The sequence below is a fragment of the Petromyzon marinus genome, chromosome 71 (assembly GCF_048934315.1).
Source record: "Petromyzon marinus isolate PM22_M1 ecotype Great Lakes invasive population chromosome 71, UKy_Petmar_22M1.pri1.0, whole genome shotgun sequence".
Taxonomy (NCBI): Eukaryota; Metazoa; Chordata; class Hyperoartia; order Petromyzontiformes; family Petromyzontidae; genus Petromyzon; species Petromyzon marinus.
In genome coordinates, this window is record NC_133737.1 from 5,172,330 (window position 1) to 5,192,526 (window position 20,197).

The 20,197-nt window shown below is 52.3% G+C and overlaps 4 protein-coding genes across 53 annotated transcripts in view; 3 read left to right on the plus strand and 1 right to left on the minus strand.

Annotated features, from left to right (window-relative positions):
• The window catches only part of LOC116937110 (uncharacterized), a 40,143-nt gene extending 36,369 nt beyond the window's left edge, over positions 1-3,774 (plus strand). The window contains exons 12-13 of the mRNA XM_076055359.1: positions 2,524-2,749; positions 3,644-3,774. Coding sequence (XP_075911474.1) covers positions 2,524-2,749; positions 3,644-3,774 — 357 coding nt within the window. The remainder of the gene's footprint in view (positions 1-2,523; positions 2,750-3,643) is intronic.
• Positions 3,775-8,093: 4,319 nt separating this feature from the next.
• Positions 8,094-10,836, plus strand: LOC142906811 (uncharacterized; the record flags this gene model as incomplete). The annotated part of the gene is made up of 1 exon (XM_076055360.1): positions 8,094-10,836. A coding segment is annotated over one exon (1,137 nt), but the record flags the coding sequence as incomplete, so codon positions are not given.
• Positions 10,837-11,998: 1,162 nt separating this feature from the next.
• Positions 11,999-12,985, plus strand: LOC142906812 (uncharacterized; the record flags this gene model as incomplete). Its single annotated transcript, XM_076055361.1, has 1 exon — positions 11,999-12,985. A coding segment is annotated over one exon (987 nt), but the record flags the coding sequence as incomplete, so codon positions are not given.
• Positions 12,986-16,022: 3,037 nt separating this feature from the next.
• LOC116937108 (uncharacterized) lies at positions 16,023-17,863 on the minus strand. Of its 50 annotated transcripts, none has more exons than XM_076055314.1 (5): positions 17,717-17,824; positions 17,651-17,677; positions 17,573-17,590; positions 16,670-17,527; positions 16,023-16,618 (listed from the first exon to the last, which is right to left on the minus strand). In XM_076055314.1, exons 1-5 carry the CDS (start codon positions 17,798-17,800, stop codon positions 16,160-16,162), a joined length of 1,446 nt encoding a protein of 481 aa, XP_075911429.1. In that variant the 5' UTR covers positions 17,801-17,824; the 3' UTR covers positions 16,023-16,159. The 50 variants fall into 50 exon arrangements, with proteins under 50 accessions (XP_075911429.1, XP_075911438.1, XP_075911421.1 ...); XM_076055323.1 differs by having other exon boundaries at positions 17,783-17,815; XM_076055306.1 differs by adding an exon at positions 17,843-17,863 and having other exon boundaries at positions 16,670-17,677; positions 17,717-17,758.
• Positions 17,864-20,197: the final 2,334 nt, after the last annotated feature.

Consider the following 20,197-nt stretch of genomic DNA (forward strand, 5'->3'; position numbering starts at 1 on the left):
GTCACTCAGTCACTCAGTCACTCACTCAGTCACTCACTCACTCACTCAGACACTCAGTCACTCACTCAGTCACTCACTCACTCGCTCACGAGTCCGGCAACTCTGTGGGATCACCGGGGCTAGCGTCACGGTGAGGGCCGGGAGGATCGGGCAGTCAGTCAGTCAGTCACTCAGTCAGTCAGTCAGTTAGTCAGTCAGTCACTCAGTCAGTCACTCAGTCAGTCAGTCACTCAGTCAGTCACTCAGTCACTCACTCAGTCAGTCACTCAGTCACTCAGTCAGTCACTCAGTCACTCAGTCAGTCACTCACTCAGTCACTCAGTTACACAGTCACTCAGTCAGTCACTCAGTCAGTCAGTCAGTCACTCACTCAGTCACTCAGTTAGTCACTCAGTCACTCACTCAGTCAGTCAGTCACTCGCTCAGCCACTCGCTCACTCAGTCACTCACTCAGTCACTCACTCACTCACTCAGTCACTCACTCACTCACTCACCCACTCACCCACTCACCCACCTACTCAGTCACTCACTCACTGTGTGTGTCTCTGTGAGTGACTGTGTGTGTCTCTGTGTGTCTCTGTGTGTGTGTGTCTCTGTGTGTGTGTGTGTCTCTGTGTGTGTGTCTTTGTGTGTGTCTCTGTCTCTGTGTGTGTCTCTGTGTGTGTCTCTGTGTGTGTCTCTGTGTGACTCTCTGTGTGACTCTGTGTGTGTCTCTGTGTGTGTGTGTGTCTCTGTGTGTGTGTGTGTGTCTCTGTGTGTGTCTCTGTGTGTGACTCTGTGTGTGCCTCTGTGTGTGTCTCTGTGTGTGTCTCTGTGTGTGTGTGTCTCTGTGTGTGTCTGTGTGTGTCTCTGTGTGTCTCTGTGTGTGTCTCTGTGTGTGTCTATCTGACTGTGTGTGTCTCTGTGTGTGTCTATCTGACTCTCTGTGTGTGTCTATCTGACTCTCTTTGTGTGTCTGACTCTCTGTGTGTGTCTATCTGACTCTCTGTGTGTCTATCTGACTCTGTGTGTGTCTATCTGACTCTGTGTGTGTCTCTGTGTGTGAGTCTCTGTATGTGACTGTGTGTCTCTGTGTGTGTCTCTGTGTGTGTCTCTGTGTGTGTCTCTGTGTGTGTCTCTGTGAGTGACTGTGTGTGTGTCTCTGTGAGTGACTGTGTGTGTGACTGTGTGTGTGTCTCTGTATGTGGGGAGCGATAGTGTAACGGTTAGCGCTACGCTCCGCTATGAACCTGGCGACCCGGGTTCGATTCCCGCTCACGGCCAACACCAGTGACAATTATCTGAACCGGTCCTGGGCCTCCCCTAGGTCGACTCAGCCTCAAATGAGTACCTGGTGCGGTGTGTAAACATTGCCACTAGGGAGACAAAGGCGGTCGGGCGTGGTGCTGGCCACCCACCCCCTCATGTACCGTTCCGGCCTTCATAGGTGCTCGCTAACAGCACTTGCCCCTACAGTCTGTTAAGGCTATACGGGGGATCTTTGTTTTTTGTTTGTTATCTTTGTTGTGTCTCTGTATCTGTCTCTGTGTGTGTCTATCTGACTGTGTGTGTCTCTGTGTGTGTCTCTGTGTGTGTCTCTGTGTGTGTCTCTGTCTCTCTGTATGTGTCTGTGTGTGTCTCTCTTTCTCCCTGTGTCTCTCTGACTGTGTGTGTGTCTCTCTGTGTCTCTCTGTGTGTGTCTATCTGACTCTGTGTGTGTCTCTGTGTCTCTCTGTGTGTGTCTATCTGACTGTGTGTATGTGTCTCTCTGTGTCTCTCTGTGTGTGTCTATCTGACTCTGTGTGTGTCTCTGTGTGTGTCTCTGTGTGTGTGTGTCTATCTGACTCTGTGTGTGTGTCTCTCTGTGTGTCTCTCTGTGTCTCTGTGTGTGTGTCTATCTGACTCTGTGTGTCTCTGTGTGTCTGTATGTGTCTGTGTGTGTCTCTCTGTGTGTGTCTATCTGACTCTGTGTGTCTCTGTGTGTCTGTATGTGTCTGTGTGTGTATCTCTGTGTGTGTGTCTATCTGACTCTGTGTGTGTCTCTGTGTCTCTCTGTGTGTGTGTCTATCTGACTCTGTGTGTGTCTGTGTGTGTGTGTCTATCTGACTGTGTGTGTCTCTGTGTCTCTCTCTGTGTGTGTGTCTATCTGACTGTGTGTGTGTCTCTCTGTGTGTGTCTCTGTGAGTGACTGTGTGTGTCTCTCTGTGTGTGTCTATCTGACTGTGTGTCTCTCTGTGTGTCTCTCTGTGTCTCTCTGTGTGTGTCTATCTGACTCTGTGTGTGTCTCTCTGTGTGTCTATCTGACTGTGTGTCTCTCTGTGTGTGTCTCTCTCTCTGTGTGTGTGTCTATCTGACTGTCTGTGTGTGTCTCTCTGTGTCTGTGTGTGTCTCTCTTTGTGTGTCTCTCTCTCTGTGTGTGTGTCTATCTGACTCTGTGTGTGTCTCTCTCTCTGTGTGTGTCTATCTGACTGTGTGTGTGTGTCTCTCTCTGTGTGTCTATCTGACTGTGTGTGTGTCTCTCTGTGTCTCTCTCTCTCCCCCCAGACGTCACGTCTGGCTATAGACGCCTTGTTGTCTCTCTCGGCACGGGCTCTGGGTGACTCTCTGTCCCTCCTGGACACGTCCACCACCACCTCCACCACCTCCACCACCACTGGTGGTGATGGTGGTGATGGTGGTGGTGGTGGTCCATCAATGGCGGCTCACGCAAGCGACGTCTACAGAGAGAGGCTTCGATGCCTCGGAGGGTTGGATCACGTCGTGAGCCATGGTGGGTGGGTGGTGGGTGGGTGGTGGGTGGGTGGTTGGTGGTGATGGTGGTGGTGGGTGGGTGAGAGTGGTGGTGGTGGTGATGGTGGTGGTGATGGTGGTGGTGATGGTGGTGGTGGTGATGGTGATGGTGGTGATGGTGGTGGTGATGGTGGTGATGGTGGTGATGGTGGTGGGTGATGGGTGGGTGGGTGGTGGTGATGGTGGTGATGATGGTGGTGATGGTGGTGGTGGTGATGGTGATGGTGGTGGTGGTGGTGATGGTGGTGGTGGTGGTGATGGTGGTGGTGGTGGTGATGGTGGTGGTGGGTGGTGGGTGGGTGGTGGTGATGGTGGTGGTGGTGGTGGTGGGTGGTGGGTGAGAGTGGTGGTGGTGGTGATGGTGGTGGTGGTGGTGATGGTGGTGGTGGTGGTGATGGTGGTGGTGGTGGTGGTGATGGTGGTGGTGGTGGTGATGGTGGTGGTGGTGGTGATGGTGGTGGTGGTGGTGGTGATGGTGGTGGTGGTGATGGTGGTGATGGTGGTGGTGATGGTGGTGATGATGGTGGTGATGGTGGGTGGGTGGGTGGTGGTGGTGGGGGTGATGGTGGTGGTGGTGGTTGTGATGGTGGTGGTGTTGGTGGGTGTTGGTGGGTGGGTGGTGGTGGTGGGTGGGTGGTGGTGGTGGTGGGTGGTGGTGGTGGGTGGGTGGTGGTGGTGTTGAGAGTGGTGATGGTGGTGATGTGTGTGTGTATCACTGTGTGTGTCACTGTGTGTCTCACTGTGTCTCACTGTGTGTGTCACTGTGTGTGTGTCACTGTGTGTGTGTGTCACTGTGTGTGTGTCACTGTGTGTGTCACTGTGTGTGTCTCACTGTGTGTGTCTCACTGTGTGTGTCTCACTGTGTGTGTCTCAGTGTGTGTCTGTGTGAGACAGCTGTCTGAGAGTCGTGATGAGGAGTCTCACTGTGTGTGTCACTGTGTATGTCTCACTGTGTCTCACTGTGTGTGTCTCACTGTCTCTGTGTCTCAGTGTGTGTCTGTGTGAGACAGCTGTCTGAGAGTCGTGATGAGGAGTCTCTGTCAGAGGCTCTCCGTGGAGCGGAAAGAAGCCTCAGGGTCCTCGAGAGCGTGAGCCACTCAGCTACCCACTCAGCTACCCACTCAGCTACTCAGCTACCCACTCAGCTACCCACTCAGCTACCCACTCAGCTACCCACTCAGCTACTCAGCTACCCACTCAGCTACCCACTCAGCTACACACTCAGCTACTCAGCTACCCACTCAGCTACCCACTCAGCTACACACTCAGCTACACACTCAGCTACTCAGCTACCCACTCAGCTAACCACTCAGCTACCCAGCTACTCACTCAGCCACCCACTCAGCTACCCACTCAGCTACACACTCAGCTACCCAGCTACTCACTCAGCCACCCACTCAGCTACCCACTCAGCTACACACTCAGCTACCCAGCTACTCACTCAGCCACCCACTCAGCTACCCACTCATCTACCCACTCAGCTACCCACTCAGCTACACACTCAGCTACCCAGCTACTCACTCAGCTACCCACTCAGCTACCCACTCAGCTACCAACTCAGCTACACACTCAGCCACTCACTCAGCTACACACTCAGCTACCTACTCAGCTACCCACTCAGCTACCTACCCACTCAGCTACACACTCAGCTACACACTCAGCTACACACTCAGCTACACACCCAGCCACTCAGCTACCCACTCAGCTACCCACTCAGCTACACACTCAGCTACCCACTCAGCTACCCACTCAGCTACCCACTCAGCTACCCACTCAGCCACTCAGCTACCCACTCAGCTACACACTCAGCTACACACTCAGCCACTCACTCAGCTACACACTCAGCTACCTACTCACTCAGCTACCCACTCAGCTACCCACTCAGCTACCCACTCAGCCACCCACTCAGCCACTCACTCAGCCACTCACTCAGCTACACACTCAGCTACACAGCTACCCACTCAGCTACACACCCAGCTACCCAGCTACTCACTCAGCTACCCACTCAGCTACACACTCAGCTACACACTCAGCTACCCAGCTACACACTCAACTACACACCCAGCTACTCAGCTACCCACCCAGCTACACACTCAGCTACCTACCCACTCAGCTACCCACTCAGCTACCCACTCAGCTACACACTCAGCTACACAGCTACACAGCTACCCACTCAGCTACACACTCAGCTACACACTCAGCTACCTACCAACTCAGCTACACACTCAGCTACACACTCAGCCACTCAGCTACACCCAGCTACCCACTCAGCTACACACTCAGCTACCCACTCAGCTACCCACTCAGCTACCCATTCAGCTACCCGTTCAGCTACCCACTCAGCTACCCACTCAGCTACCCACTCAGCTAATTACCAACTCAGCTACACACTCAGCTACCCACTCAGCTACCCACTCAGCTAATTACCAACTCAGCTACACGCTCAGCTACCCACCCAGCTACTCACTCAGCTACTCAGCTACCCACCCAGCTACACACTCAGCTACCCACTCAGCTACCTACCAACTCAGCTACACACTCAGCTACACACCCAGCTACCCACTCAGCTACCCACCCAGCTACCCACCCAGCTACTCACTCAGCTACACACTCAGCTACACACACTCAGCTACCCACTCAGCTACCCAGCTACACACCCAGCCACTCAGCTACACACTCAGCTACACACTCAGCTACACACTCATCTACACACCCAGCCACTCAGCTACACACTCAGCTACTCACTCAGCTACACACTCAGCTACACACCCAGCTACACACTCAGCTACACACTCAGCTACCTACCAACTCAGCTACCTACCAACTCAGCTACACACTCAGCTACACACCCAGCCACTCAGCTACCCACCAGCTACCCATCCAGCTACTCACTCAGCTACCCACTCAGCTACCCACCCAGCTACACACTCAGCTACACACCCAGCCACTCAGCTACACACCCAGCCACTCAGCTACACACTCAGCTATGCACCCAGCCACTCAGCTACACACCCAGCCACTCAGCTACACACCCAGCTACACACTCAGCTACACACTCAGCTACACACTCAGCTACTCAGCTACCCACTCAGCTACTCAGCTACCCACTCAGCTACCCACTCAGCTACACACCCAGCTGCTCACTCAGCTACCCACCCAGCTACCCACCCAGCTACCTACCCAGCTACCCACCCAGCTACTCAGCTACTCACTCAGCTACACACTCAGCTATACACTCAGCTACTCAGCTACTCACTCAGCTACTCAGCTACCCACTCAGCTACACACTCAGCTACTCACTCAGCTACACACTCAGCTACTCAGCTACACACTCAGCTACACACCCAGCCACTCAGCTACCCACCCAGCTACCCACCCAGCTACAAACTAAGCTACACACCCACTCAGCTACCCACTCAGCTACACACTCAGCTACCCACCCAGCTACCTACCCAGCTACCTTCCAACTCAGCTACTCACTCAGCTACACACTCAGCTACACACACACTCAGCTACCCACCCAGCTACCTACCCAGCTACCTACCAACTCAGCTACCCACTCCGCTACCCACTCAGCTACCCACTCAGCCAACCAACCAGCTACTCACTCAGCTACCCACCCAGCTACCCACCCAGCTACCCACCCAGCTACCCACTCAGCTACCCACTCAGCTACCCACTCAGGCACTCACTCAGCTACCCACTCAGCTACCTACTCAGCTACCTGCCCAGTCTGACACCTACCCACTCAGCTACCTACCCGGTCAGACACCTACCCACTCAGCTACCCACTCAGCTACCTACCCAGTCTGACACCTACCCACTCGGCTACCCACGCAGCTACCTACCTGGTCAAGCACCTACCCACTCAGCTACCCACTCAGCTACCTACCCAGTCAGACACCTACCCACTCAGCTACCCACTCAGCTACCTACCCAGTCTGACACCTACCCACTCAGCTATCCACTCAGCTACCTACCCAGTCTGACACCTGCCCATCCAGCTACCCACTCAGCTACCCACTCAGCTACCTACCCAGTCAGACACCTACCCACTCAGCTACCTACCCAGTCTGACACCTACCCATCCAGCTACCCACCCAGCTACCCACTCAGCTACCTACCCAGTCTGACACCTACCCACTCAGCTACCCACTCAGCTACCTACCCAGTCAGACACCTACCCACTCAGCTACCCACTCAGCTACCCACTCAGCTACCTACCCACTCAGCTACCTACCCAGTCAGACACCTACCCACTCAGCTACCTACCCAGTCTGACACCTACCCACTCAGCTACCAACTCAGCTACCTTCCCAGTCTGACACCTACCCACTCAGCTACCCACACAGCTACCTACCCAGTCAGACAACTACCCACTCAGCTACCCACTCAGCTACCTACCCAGTCAGACACCTACCCACTCAGCTACCCACTCAGCTACCTACCCAGTTTGACACCTGCCCATCCAGCTACCCACTCAGCTACCCACTCAGCTACCTACCCAGTCTGACACCTACCCACTCAGCTACCTACCCAGTCTGACACCTACCCACTCAGCTACCCACTCAGCTACCCACTCAGCTACCTACCCGGTCAGACACCTACCCACTCAGCTACCTACCCAGTCTGACACCTACCCATCCAGCTACCCACCCAGCTACCCACTCAGCTACCTACCCAGTCTGACACCTACCCACTCAGCTACCCACTCAGCTACCTACCCAGTCAGACACCTACCCACTCAGCTACCCACTCAGCTACCTACCCACTCAGCTACCTACCCAGTCAGACACCTACCCACTCAGCTACCTACCCAGTCTGACACCTACCCACTCAGCTACCAACTCAGCTACCTTCCCAGTCTGACACCTACCCACTCAGCTACCCACACAGCTACCTACCCAGTCAGACAACTACCCACTCAGCTACCCACTCAGCTACCTACCCAGTCAGACACCTACCCACTCAGCTACCCACTCAGCTACCTACCCAGTTTGACACCTGCCCATCCAGCTACCCACTCAGCTACCCACTCAGCTACCTACCCAGTTTGACACCTGCCCATCCAGCTACCCACTCAGCTACCCACTCAGCTACCTACCCAGTCTGACACCTACCCACTCAGCTACCTACCCAGTCTGACACCTACCCACTCAGCTACCTACTCAGCTACCTACCCAGTCTGACACCTACCCATCCAGCTACCCACCCAGCTACCCACTCAGCTACCTACCCAGTCTGACACCTACCCACTCAGCTACCTACCCAGTCAGACACCTACCCACTCAGCTACCCACTCAGCTACCTTCCCAGTCTGACACCTACCCGCTCAGCTACCCACTCAGCTACCTACCCAGTCTGACACCTACCCACTCAGCTACCTACCCAGTCAGACACCTACCCATCCAGCTACCCACTCAGCTACCCACTCAGCTACCTACCCAGTCAGACACCTACCCACTCAGCTACCCACTCAGCTACCTACCCAGTCTGACACCTACCCATCCAGCTACCCACCCAGCTACCCACTCAGCTACCTACCCAGTCTGACACCTACCCACTCAGCTACCTACCCAGTCAGACACCTACCCACTCAGCTACCCACTCAGCTACCTTCCCAGTCTGACACCTACCCGCTCAGCTACCCACTCAGCTACCTACCCAGTCTGACACCTACCCACTCAGCTACCTACCCAGTCAGACACCTACCCATCCAGCTACCCACTCAGCTACCCACTCAGCTACCTACCCAGTCAGACACCTACCTATTCAGCTACCCACTCAGCTACCTACCCAGGCAGACACCTACCCATCCAGCTACCCACCCAGCTACTCAGCTACTCACTCAGCTACACACTCAGCTATACACTCAGCTACTCAGCTACTCACTCAGCTACTCAGCTACCCACTCAGCTACACACTCAGCTACTCACTCAGCTACACACTCAGCTACTCAGCTACACACTCAGCTACACACCCAGCCACTCAGCTACCCACCCAGCTACCCACCCAGCTACAAACTAAGCTACACACCCACTCAGCTACCCACTCAGCTACACACTCAGCTACCCACCCAGCTACCTACCCAGCTACCTTCCAACTCAGCTACTCACTCAGCTACACACTCAGCTACACACACACTCAGCTACCCACCCAGCTACCTACCCAGCTACCTACCAACTCAGCTACCCACTCCGCTACCCACTCAGCTACCCACTCAGCCAACCAACCAGCTACTCACTCAGCTACCCACCCAGCTACCCACCCAGCTACCCACTCAGCTACCCACTCAGCTACCCACTCAGCTACCCACTCAGCTACCTACTCAGGCACTCACTCAGCTACCCACTCAGCTACCTACTCAGCTACCTGCCCAGTCTGACACCTACCCACTCAGCTACCTACCCGGTCAGACACCTACCCACTCAGCTACCCACTCAGCTACCTACCCAGTCTGACACCTACCCACTCGGCTACCCACGCAGCTACCTACCTGGTCAAGCACCTACCCACTCAGCTACCCACTCAGCTACCTACCCAGTCAGACACCTACCCACTCAGCTACCCACTCAGCTACCTACCCAGTCTGACACCTACCCACTCAGCTATCCACTCAGCTACCTACCCAGTCTGACACCTGCCCATCCAGCTACCCACTCAGCTACCCACTCAGCTACCTACCCAGTCAGACACCTACCCACTCAGCTACCTACCCAGTCTGACACCTACCCATCCAGCTACCCACCCAGCTACCCACTCAGCTACCTACCCAGTCTGACACCTACCCACTCAGCTACCCACTCAGCTACCTACCCAGTCAGACACCTACCCACTCAGCTACCCACTCAGCTACCTACCCACTCAGCTACCTACCCAGTCAGACACCTACCCACTCAGCTACCTACCCAGTCTGACACCTACCCACTCAGCTACCAACTCAGCTACCTTCCCAGTCTTGACACCTACCCACTCAGCTACCCACACAGCTACCTACCCAGTCAGACAACTACCCACTCAGCTACCCACTCAGCTACCTACCCAGTCAGACACCTACCCACTCAGCTACCCACTCAGCTACCTACCCAGTTTGACACCTGCCCATCCAGCTACCCACTCAGCTACCCACTCAGCTACCTACCCAGTTTGACACCTGCCCATCCAGCTACCCACTCAGCTACCCACTCAGCTACCTACCCAGTCTGACACCTACCCACTCAGCTACCTACCCAGTCTGACACCTACCCACTCAGCTACCTACTCAGCTACCTACCCAGTCTGACACCTACCCATCCAGCTACCCACCCAGCTACCCACTCAGCTACCTACCCAGTCTGACACCTACCCACTCAGCTACCCACTCAGCTACCTACCCAGTCAGACACCTACCCACTCAGCTACCCACTCAGCTACCTACCCAGTCAGACACCTACCCACTCAGCTACCCACTCAGCTACCTACCCAGTCTGACACCTACCCACTCAGCTACCCATTCAGCTACCTGCCCAGTCAGATACCTACCCACTCAGCTACCTACCCAGTCAGACACCTACCCACTCAGCTACCCACTCAGCTACCTACCCAGTCTGACACCTACCCACTCAGCTACCTACCCAGTCTGACACCTATCCACTCAGCTACCTACCCACTCAGCTACCTACCCAGTCTGACACCTACCCACTCAGCTACCTACCCAGTCTGACACCTACCCACTCAGCTATCCACTCAGCTACCTACCCAGTCTGACACCTGCCTATCCAGCTACCCACTCAGCTACCCACTCAGCTACCTACCCAGTCAGACACCTACCCACTCAGCTACCTACCCAGTCTGACACCTACCCATCCAGCTACCCACTCAGCTACCCACTCAGACACCTACCCAGTCAGACACCTACCCACTCAGCTACCTACCCAGTCTGACACCTACCCACTCAGCTACCCACTCAGCTACCTTCCCAGTCTGACACCTACCCGCTCAGCTACCCACTCAGCTACCTACCCAGTCTGACACCTACCCACTCAGCTACCTACCCAGTCAGACACCTACCCGCTCAGCTACCCACTCAGCTACCCACTCAGCTACCTACCCAGTCAGACACCTACCCACTCAGCTTCCTTCCCAGTCTGACACCTACCTGCTCAGCTACCCACTCAGCTACCTACCCAGTCTGACACCTACCCACTCAGCTACCCACTCAGCTACCTACCCAGTCAGACACCTACCCACTCAGCTACCCACTCAGCTACCTACTTAGTCTGACACCTACCCACTCAGCTATCCACTCAGCTACCTACCCAGTCTGACACCTGCCCATCCAGCTACCCACTCAGCTATCCACTCAGCTACCTACCCAGTCAGACACCTACCCACTCAGCTACCTACCCAGTCTGACACCTACCCATCCAGCTACCCACTCAGCTACCCACTCAGACACCTACCCAGTCAGACACCTACCCACTCAGCTACCTACCCAGTCTGACACCTACCCACTCAGCTACCCACTCAGCTACCTTCCCAGTCTGACACCTACCCGCTCAGCTACCCACTCAGCTACCTACCCAGTCTGACACCTACCCACTCAGCTACCTACCCAGTCAGACACCTACCCACTCAGCTACCCACTCAGCTACCCACTCAGCTACCTACCCAGTCAGACACCTACCCACTCAGCTTCCTTCCCAGTCTGACACCTACCCGCTCAGCTACCCACTCAGCTACCTACCCAGTCTGACACCTACCCACTCAGCTACCCACTCAGCTACCTACCCAGTCAGACACCTACCCACTCAGCTACCCACTCAGCTACCTACCCAGTCAGACACCTACCCACTCAGCTACCCACTCAGCTACCCACTCAGCTACCTACCCAGTCAGACACCTACCCATTCAGCTACCTACCCAGTCTGACACCTACCCACTCAGCTACCCACTCAGCTACCTACCCAGTCTGACACCTACCCACTCAGCTACCCATTCAGCTACCTGCCCAGTCAGATACCTACCCACTCAGCTACCTACCCAGTCAGACACCTACCCACTCAGCTACCCACTCAGCTACCTACCCAGTCTGACACCTACCCACTCAGCTACCTACCCAGTCTGACACCTATCCACTCAGCTACCCACTCAGCTACCTACCCAGTCTGACACCTACCCACTCAGCTACCTACCCAGTCTGACACCTACCCACTCAGCTACCCACACAGCTACCTACCCAGTCTGACACCTACCCACTCAGCTACCCACTCAGCTACCCACTCAGCTACCTACCCAGTCAGACACCTACCCACTCAGCTACCCACTCAGCTACCTACCCAGTCAGACACCTACCCATGCAGCTGCTGATGATGACTTTGATGATTCTGATTTTGATGCTGCTGATGTTGATGCTACTGATGATGATGGTGCTGATGATGATACTATTACTACTACTGATGATGATACTACTGCAGCTGATGATGATACTACTACTGATGATGATACTACTACTGATGATGATACTACTACTGACGATGATACTACTACTGATGATGATGATACTACTGATGATGATACTACTACTGATGATGATAATACTACTGATGATGATACTACTACTGATGATGATAATACTACTGATGATGATGATGATGATACTACTGATGATGATGATGATGATACTACTGATGATGATGATACTACTGATGATGATACTACTACTGATGATGATACTACTACTGATGATGATAATACTACTGATGATGATACTACTACTGATGATAATGGTGCTGATGATGATATTACTACTACTGATGATGATGGCGCTGCTGATGATGATGATACTACTACTGATGATGATACTACTACTGATGATGATACTACTACTGATGATAATGGTGCTGATGATGATACTACTACTACTGATGATGATGATGGTGCTGCTGATGATGATACTACTACTGATGATGATGATACTACTGATGATGATGATGGTGCTGATGATGATGATGATACTACTGATGATGATGATGATACTACTACTGATGATGATGATGATACTACTACTGATGATGATACTACTACTGATGATGGTGCTGATGATGAAGATACTACTACTACTGATGATGATGATGATGGTGCTGATGATGATGATGGTGCTGATGATGATACTGATGATGATGGTGCTGATGATGATAATGGTGATGATGTTCCAGGTGACTGTTCACAACGCTGAGAATCAGCTCTACCTGGTGGCCTTTGAGAATTCAACTCTCCTAGTACACATTGTGAGGTGGGTGGGTGGGTGAGTGGGTGGGTGAGTGAGTGGGTGAGTGGGTGGGTGGGTGAGTGGGTGGGTGAGTGGGTGAGTGAGTGGGTGGGTGAGTGGGTGAGTGGGTGGGTGAGTGGGTGGGTGAGTGGGTGAGTGGGTGGGTGAGTGGGTGAGTGGGTGGGTGAGTGAGTGAGTGGGTGGGTGGGTGAGTGGGTGGGTGGGTGAGTGAGTGGGTGAGTGAGTGGGGGAGTGAGTGAGTGAGTGGGTGGGTGGGTGAGTGGGGGAGTGGGTGGGTGGGTGAGTGGGGGAGTGAGTGGGGGAGTGAGTGGGTGAGTGAGTGGGTGAGTGAGTGAGTGGGTGGGTGAGTGGGTGGGTGGGTGGGTGAGTGGGTGGGTGGGTGGGTGAGTGGGTGGGTGGGTGGGTGAGTGGGTGGGTGGGTGGGTGAGTGGGTGGGGAGTGGGTGGGTGGGTGGGTGAGTGGGTGGGTGAGTGGGTTAGTGGGTGGGTGAGTGGGTGAGTGGGTGGGTGAGTGGGTGAGTGGGTGGGTGAGTGGGTGAGTGGGTGGGTGAGTGGGTGGGTGACTGAGTGACTGACTGACTGAGTCACTGACTGAGTCACTGACTAACTGACTGACTAACTAACTGACTGAGTGACTGACTGAGTGGCTGAGTGACTGATTGACTGAGTGACTGACTGAGTGACTGACTGAGTGACTGACTGAGTCACTGACTGAGTCACTGACTAACTGACTGACTGAGTGACTGATTGAGTGACTGACTGAGTGACTGACTGAGTGACTGACTGAGTGACTGAGTGACTGACTGACTGAGTGACTGACTGAGTGAGTGACTGAGTGACTGACTGACTGACTGAGTGAGTGACTGACTGAGTCACTGACTAACTGACTGACTAACTAACTGACTGAGTGACTGATTGAGTGACTGACTGAGTGACTGAGTGAGTGACTGAGTGAGTGACTGACTGAGTGACTTGACTGAGTGACTGACTGACTGAGTCACTGACTGAGTCACTGACTAACTGACTGAGTGAGTGACTGACTGAGTGACTGATTGACTGAGTGACTGAGTGACTGACTGAGTGACTGACTGAGTGCTGACTGACTGAGTCACTGACTGAGTCACTGACTAACTGACTGAGTGACTGACTGACTGACTGAGTGACTGACTGAGTGACTGTGAGGTGGGTGGGTGGGTGAGTGGGTGAGTGGGTGGGTGAGTGAGTGGGTGAGTGGGTGGGTGGGTGAGTGGGTGGGTGAGTGGGTGAGTGAGTGGGTGGGTGGGTGAGTGAGTGGGTGAGTGGGTGGGTGGGTGAGTGGGTGGGTGAGTGGGTGAGTGGGTGGGTGAGTGAGTGGGTGGGTGAGTGGGGGAGTGGGTGGGTGGGTGAGTGGGGGAGTGAGTGGGTGAGTGAGTGGGTGAGTGAGTGGGTGGGTGGGTGGGTGAGTGGGTGGGTGGGTGGGTGAGTGGGTGGGTGGGTGGGTGAGTGGGTGGGTGGGTGGGTGAGTGGGTGGGTGGGTGGGTGAGTGGGTGGGTGGGTGGGTGAGTGGGTGGGTGGGTGGGTGAGTGGGTGGGTGGGTGGGTGAGTGGGTGGGTGGGTGGGTGAGTGGGTGAGTGGGTGGGTGGGTGGGTGGGTGAGTGGGTGGGTGGGTGGGTGAGTGGGTGGGTGAGTGGGTGAGTGGGTGGGTGAGTGGGTGAGTGGGTGGGTGAGTGGGTGGGTGAGTGGGTGAGTGGGTGGGTGAGTGGGTGGGTGGGTGGGTGAGTGGGTGGGTGAGTGGGTGGGTGACTGAGTGACTGACTGACTGAGTCACTGACTGAGTCACTGACTAACTGACTGACTAACTGACTGACTGAGTGACTGACTGAGTGGCTGAGTGACTGATTGACTGAGTGACTGACTGAGTGACTGACTGAGTGACTGACTGACTGAGTCACTGACTGAGTCACTGACTAACTGACTGACTGAGTGACTGATTGAGTGACTGACTGAGTGACTGACTGAGTGACTGACTGAGTGACTGAGTGACTGACTGACTGAGTGAGTGACTGACTGAGTGACTGACTGAGTGAGTGACTGAGTGACTGACTGACTGAGTGAGTGACTGACTGAGTCACTGACTAACTGACTGACTAACTAACTGACTGAGTGACTGATTGAGTGACTGACTGAGTGACTGAGTGAGTGACTGAGTGAGTGACTGAGTGAGTGACTGAGTGAGTGACTGACTGAGTGACTGACTGAGTGACTTGACTGAGTGACTGACTGACTGAGTCACTGACTGAGTCACTGACTGAGTCACTGACTAACTGACTGAGTGAGTGACTGACTGAGTGACTGATTGACTGAGTGACTGAGTGACTGACTGAGTGACTGACTGAGTGACTGACTGAGTGACTGAGTGACTGACTGAGTGACTGAATGAGTGACTGACTGACTGAGTGACTGACTGACTGAGTGAGTGACTGACTGAGTGAGTGAGTAACTCACTGAGTGACTGAGTGACTGACTGAGTGACTGACTGAGTGAGTAACTCACTGAGTGACTGAGTAACTAACTGACTGACTGAGTGACTGACTGAGTGACTGACTGAGTGACTGACTGAGTGAGTAACTCACTGAGTGACTGAGTAACTAACTGACTGACTGAGTGACTGACTGACTGAGTGACTGACTTCACAGGCTGCTTGACGTAGCCTGCAGGATGCTGCAAGTCGATGCCTTGACGCGGGAATCATCAACAACAACATCAACAACATCGTCAACAACATCAACAACATCGTCAACATTATCAACAACAACATCAACAACATTATCAACAACAACATCATTATCAACAACTTTGTCAACAACATTGTCAACACCGTCAACAACAACATCATTGTTGTCAGCGTCGCTACAAACACCACCGCCGCCATCAGCGTCACAACCGTCACAACATTCACAACATTCACACCCATCACAACATTCACACCCATCACAACATTCACACCCATCACAACATTCACACCCATCACAACATTCACAACCTTCATCAGCGTCACAACCGTCACAACATTCACAACATTCACAGCCTTCATCAGCGTCACAACATTCACAACATTCACAACCTTCATCAGCGTCACAACCTACATCAGCGTCACAACATTCACAACATTCACAACCTTCATCAGCGTCACAACATTCACAACATTCACAACCTTCATCAGCGTCACAACATTCACAACATTCACAGCCTTCATCAGCGTCACAACATTCACAACATTCACAACCTTCATCAGCGTCACAACATTCACAACATTCACAACCTTCATCAGCGTCACAACATTCACAACATTCACAGCCTTCATCAGCGTCACAACATTCACAACATTCACAACCTTCATCAGCGTCACAACCATCAGCGTCACAACATTCACACCCGTCACAACATTCACACCCGTCACAACATTCACAACCTTCACAACCTTCGTCAGCGTCACAACCTTCACCAGCGTCACACCCATCACAACCTTCACCAGCGTCACAACCTTCGTCAGCGTCACACCCGTCACAACCTTCGTCACAACCTTCACCAGCGTCACAACCTTCAGCGTCACAACATTCACAACATTCACGACATTCACCAGCGTCACAACCTTCGTCACAACCTTCGTCACAACCTTCATCACAGCCGTCACAACCTTCATCAGCGTCACACCCGTCACCAGCGTCACAACCTTCAGCGTCACAACCTTCATCACAACCTTCATCAGCGTCACAACCTTCATCAGCGTCACACCCATCACAACCTTCGTCACAACCTTCACAACATTCACAACCTTCATCACAGCCTTCATCAGCGTCACACCCATCACAACCTTCGTCACAACCTTCATCACACCCATCACAACCTTCACCAGCGTCACACCCATCACAACCTTCATCACAACCTTCATCACACCCATCACAACCTTCACCAGCGTCACACCCATCACACCCATCATCACAACCAGCGTCACAACCTTCGTCACAACCTTCATCACAACCTTCACCAGCGTCACAACCTTCGTCACAACCTTCAGCATCACAACCAGCGTCACACCCATCACAACCAGCGTCACAACCAGCGTCACAACCTTCACACCCATCACAACCAGCGTCACAACCAGCGTCACAACCTTCACACCCATCACAACCAGCGTCACAACCTTCACCAGCGTCACAACCTTCAGCGTCACAACCTTCATCACAACCTTCACCAGCGTCACACCCATCACAACCTTCACACCCATCACAACCTTCGTCACAACCTTCATCAGCGTCACAACCTTCGTCACACCCATCACAACCTTCGTCACAACCAGCGTCACACCCATCACAACCTTCATCAGCGTCACAACCTTCGTCACAACCTTCACCAGCGTCACAACCTTCAGCATCACAACCTTCACCAGCGTCACAACCTTCATCAGCGTCACAACCTTCAGCATCACAACCTTCATCAGCGTCACAACCTTCAGCATCACAACCTTCATCAGCGTCACAACCTTCATCACAACCTTCATCAGCGTCACAACCTTCGTCACAACCTTCGTCACAACCTTCGTCACAACCTTCGTCACAACCTTCGTCACAACCTTCGTCACAACCTTCAGCGTCACAACCTTCAGCGTCACAACCTTCATCACAACCTTCGTCACAACCTTCGTCACAACCTTCAGCATCACAACCTTCAGCGTCACAACCTTCGTCACAACCTTCGTCACAACCTTCGTCACAACCTTCATCAGCGTCACAACCTTCGTCACAACCTTCACCTTCGTCACAACCTTCATCAGCGTCACAACCTTCGTCACAACCTTCGTCGGCGTCTCTCCGCCGGAGCCTGAGCCTGGCTGTGAGGGCTGCGCTGGGATCCCTCCTCAACCTCACGCACGAGAACGGTGAACACACTATCAATCACACTATCAATCACACTATCAATCACTCACTATATCACTATCACACTTACACACTATCACTATATCACTATCACACTCACTCACTCAACCTCACTCAACCTCACGCACGAGAACGGTGAACACTCAATCACTATCACTCACACTATCAATCACACTATCAATCACACACACTATCACACACACTATCAATCACACTATCACTATCACACTCACTCACTCAACCTCACGCACGAGAACGGTGAACACTCAATCACACTATCACTCACTATCACACTTACACACTCAATCACACTATCAATCACACTATCAATCACTCACTCACACTATCACACTATCACACTCACACTCACTCACACTCACTCACTCAACCTCACGCACGAGAACGGTGAACACTCAATCACTATCACTCACACTATCAATCACACTATCAATCACTCACTCAAACTATCACTATATCACTATCACACTCACTCACACTATCACTATATCACTATCACACTCACTCACACTCACTCACTCAACCTCACGCACGAGAACGGTGAACACTCAATCACACTATCAATCACACTATCAATCACTCACTCACACTATCACTATATCACTATCACACTTACACACTATCACTATCACACTATCACTCACTATCACACTTACACACTCAATCACACTATCAATCACACTATCAATCACTCACTCACACTATCACTATCTCACTTACACACTCACACTCACTCACCCACTCACTCACTCAACCTCACTCACGAGAACGGTGAACACAATCACACTATCAATCACACTATCAATCACACTATCAATCACTCACTATATCACTATCACACTTACACACTCAACCTCACGCACGAGAACGGTGAACACACTCAATCACACTATCAATCACTCACTCACACTATCAATCACTCACTATATCACTATCACACTTACACACTCACTATCACTAACTAACACTATCACACACTCAACCTCACGCACGAGAACGGTGAACACACTCAATCACACTATCAATCACACTATCAATCACACACACTATCACACACACTATCAATCACACTATCACTATCACACTCACTCACTCAACCTCACTCACGAGAACGGTGAACACACTCACACTATCAATCACACTATCAATTACACTATCAATCACTATCACTATATCACTATCACACTTACACACTATCACTATATCACTATCACACTTACACACTATCACTATATCACTATCACACTTACACACTCAACCTCACGCACGAGAACGGTGAACACAATCACACTATCACACTATCAATCACACTATCAATCACTCACTCACACTATCACTATATCACTATCACACTTACACACTATCACTATATCACTATCACACTCACTCACTCAACCTCACTCACGAGAACGGTGAACACACTCACACTATCACACTATCACTCACACTATCAATCACTCACACTATCACTCACACTATCACTATATCACTATCACTAACTAACACTATCACATACTCACTCAACCTCACGCACGAGAACGGTGAACACACTCACACTATCACTATCAATCACACTATCAATCACTATCACTCACACTATCACTATCAATCACACTATCAATCACACTATCAATCACTCACTCACACTATCACTATCACACTATCACTATATCACTCACCCACTCACTCACTCAACCTCACTCACGAGAACGGTGAACACACTCACACTATCAATCACTCACACTATCAATCACTATCACACTTACACACTCACTCACACTATCAATCACACTATCAATCACTCATTATCACACTTACACACTATCACACTATCACTATATCACTATCAATCACTCACACTATCACTCACACTATCAATCACTCACACTCACTATATCACTATCACACTTACACACTCAACCTCACTCACGAGAACGGTGAACACACTCACACTATCACACTATCAATCACACTATCAATCACTCACTATCACTCACACTCACTCAACCTCACTCACGAGAACGGTGAACACACTCACATGGTCACTCACACTATCAATCACACTATCACTAACTAACACTATCACTCACACTCACTCACTCAACCTCACTCACGAGAACGGTGAACACACTCACACTATCAATCACACTATCAATCACACTATCACTAACTAACACTATCACTCACACTCACTCACTCAACCTCACTCACGAGAACGGTGAACA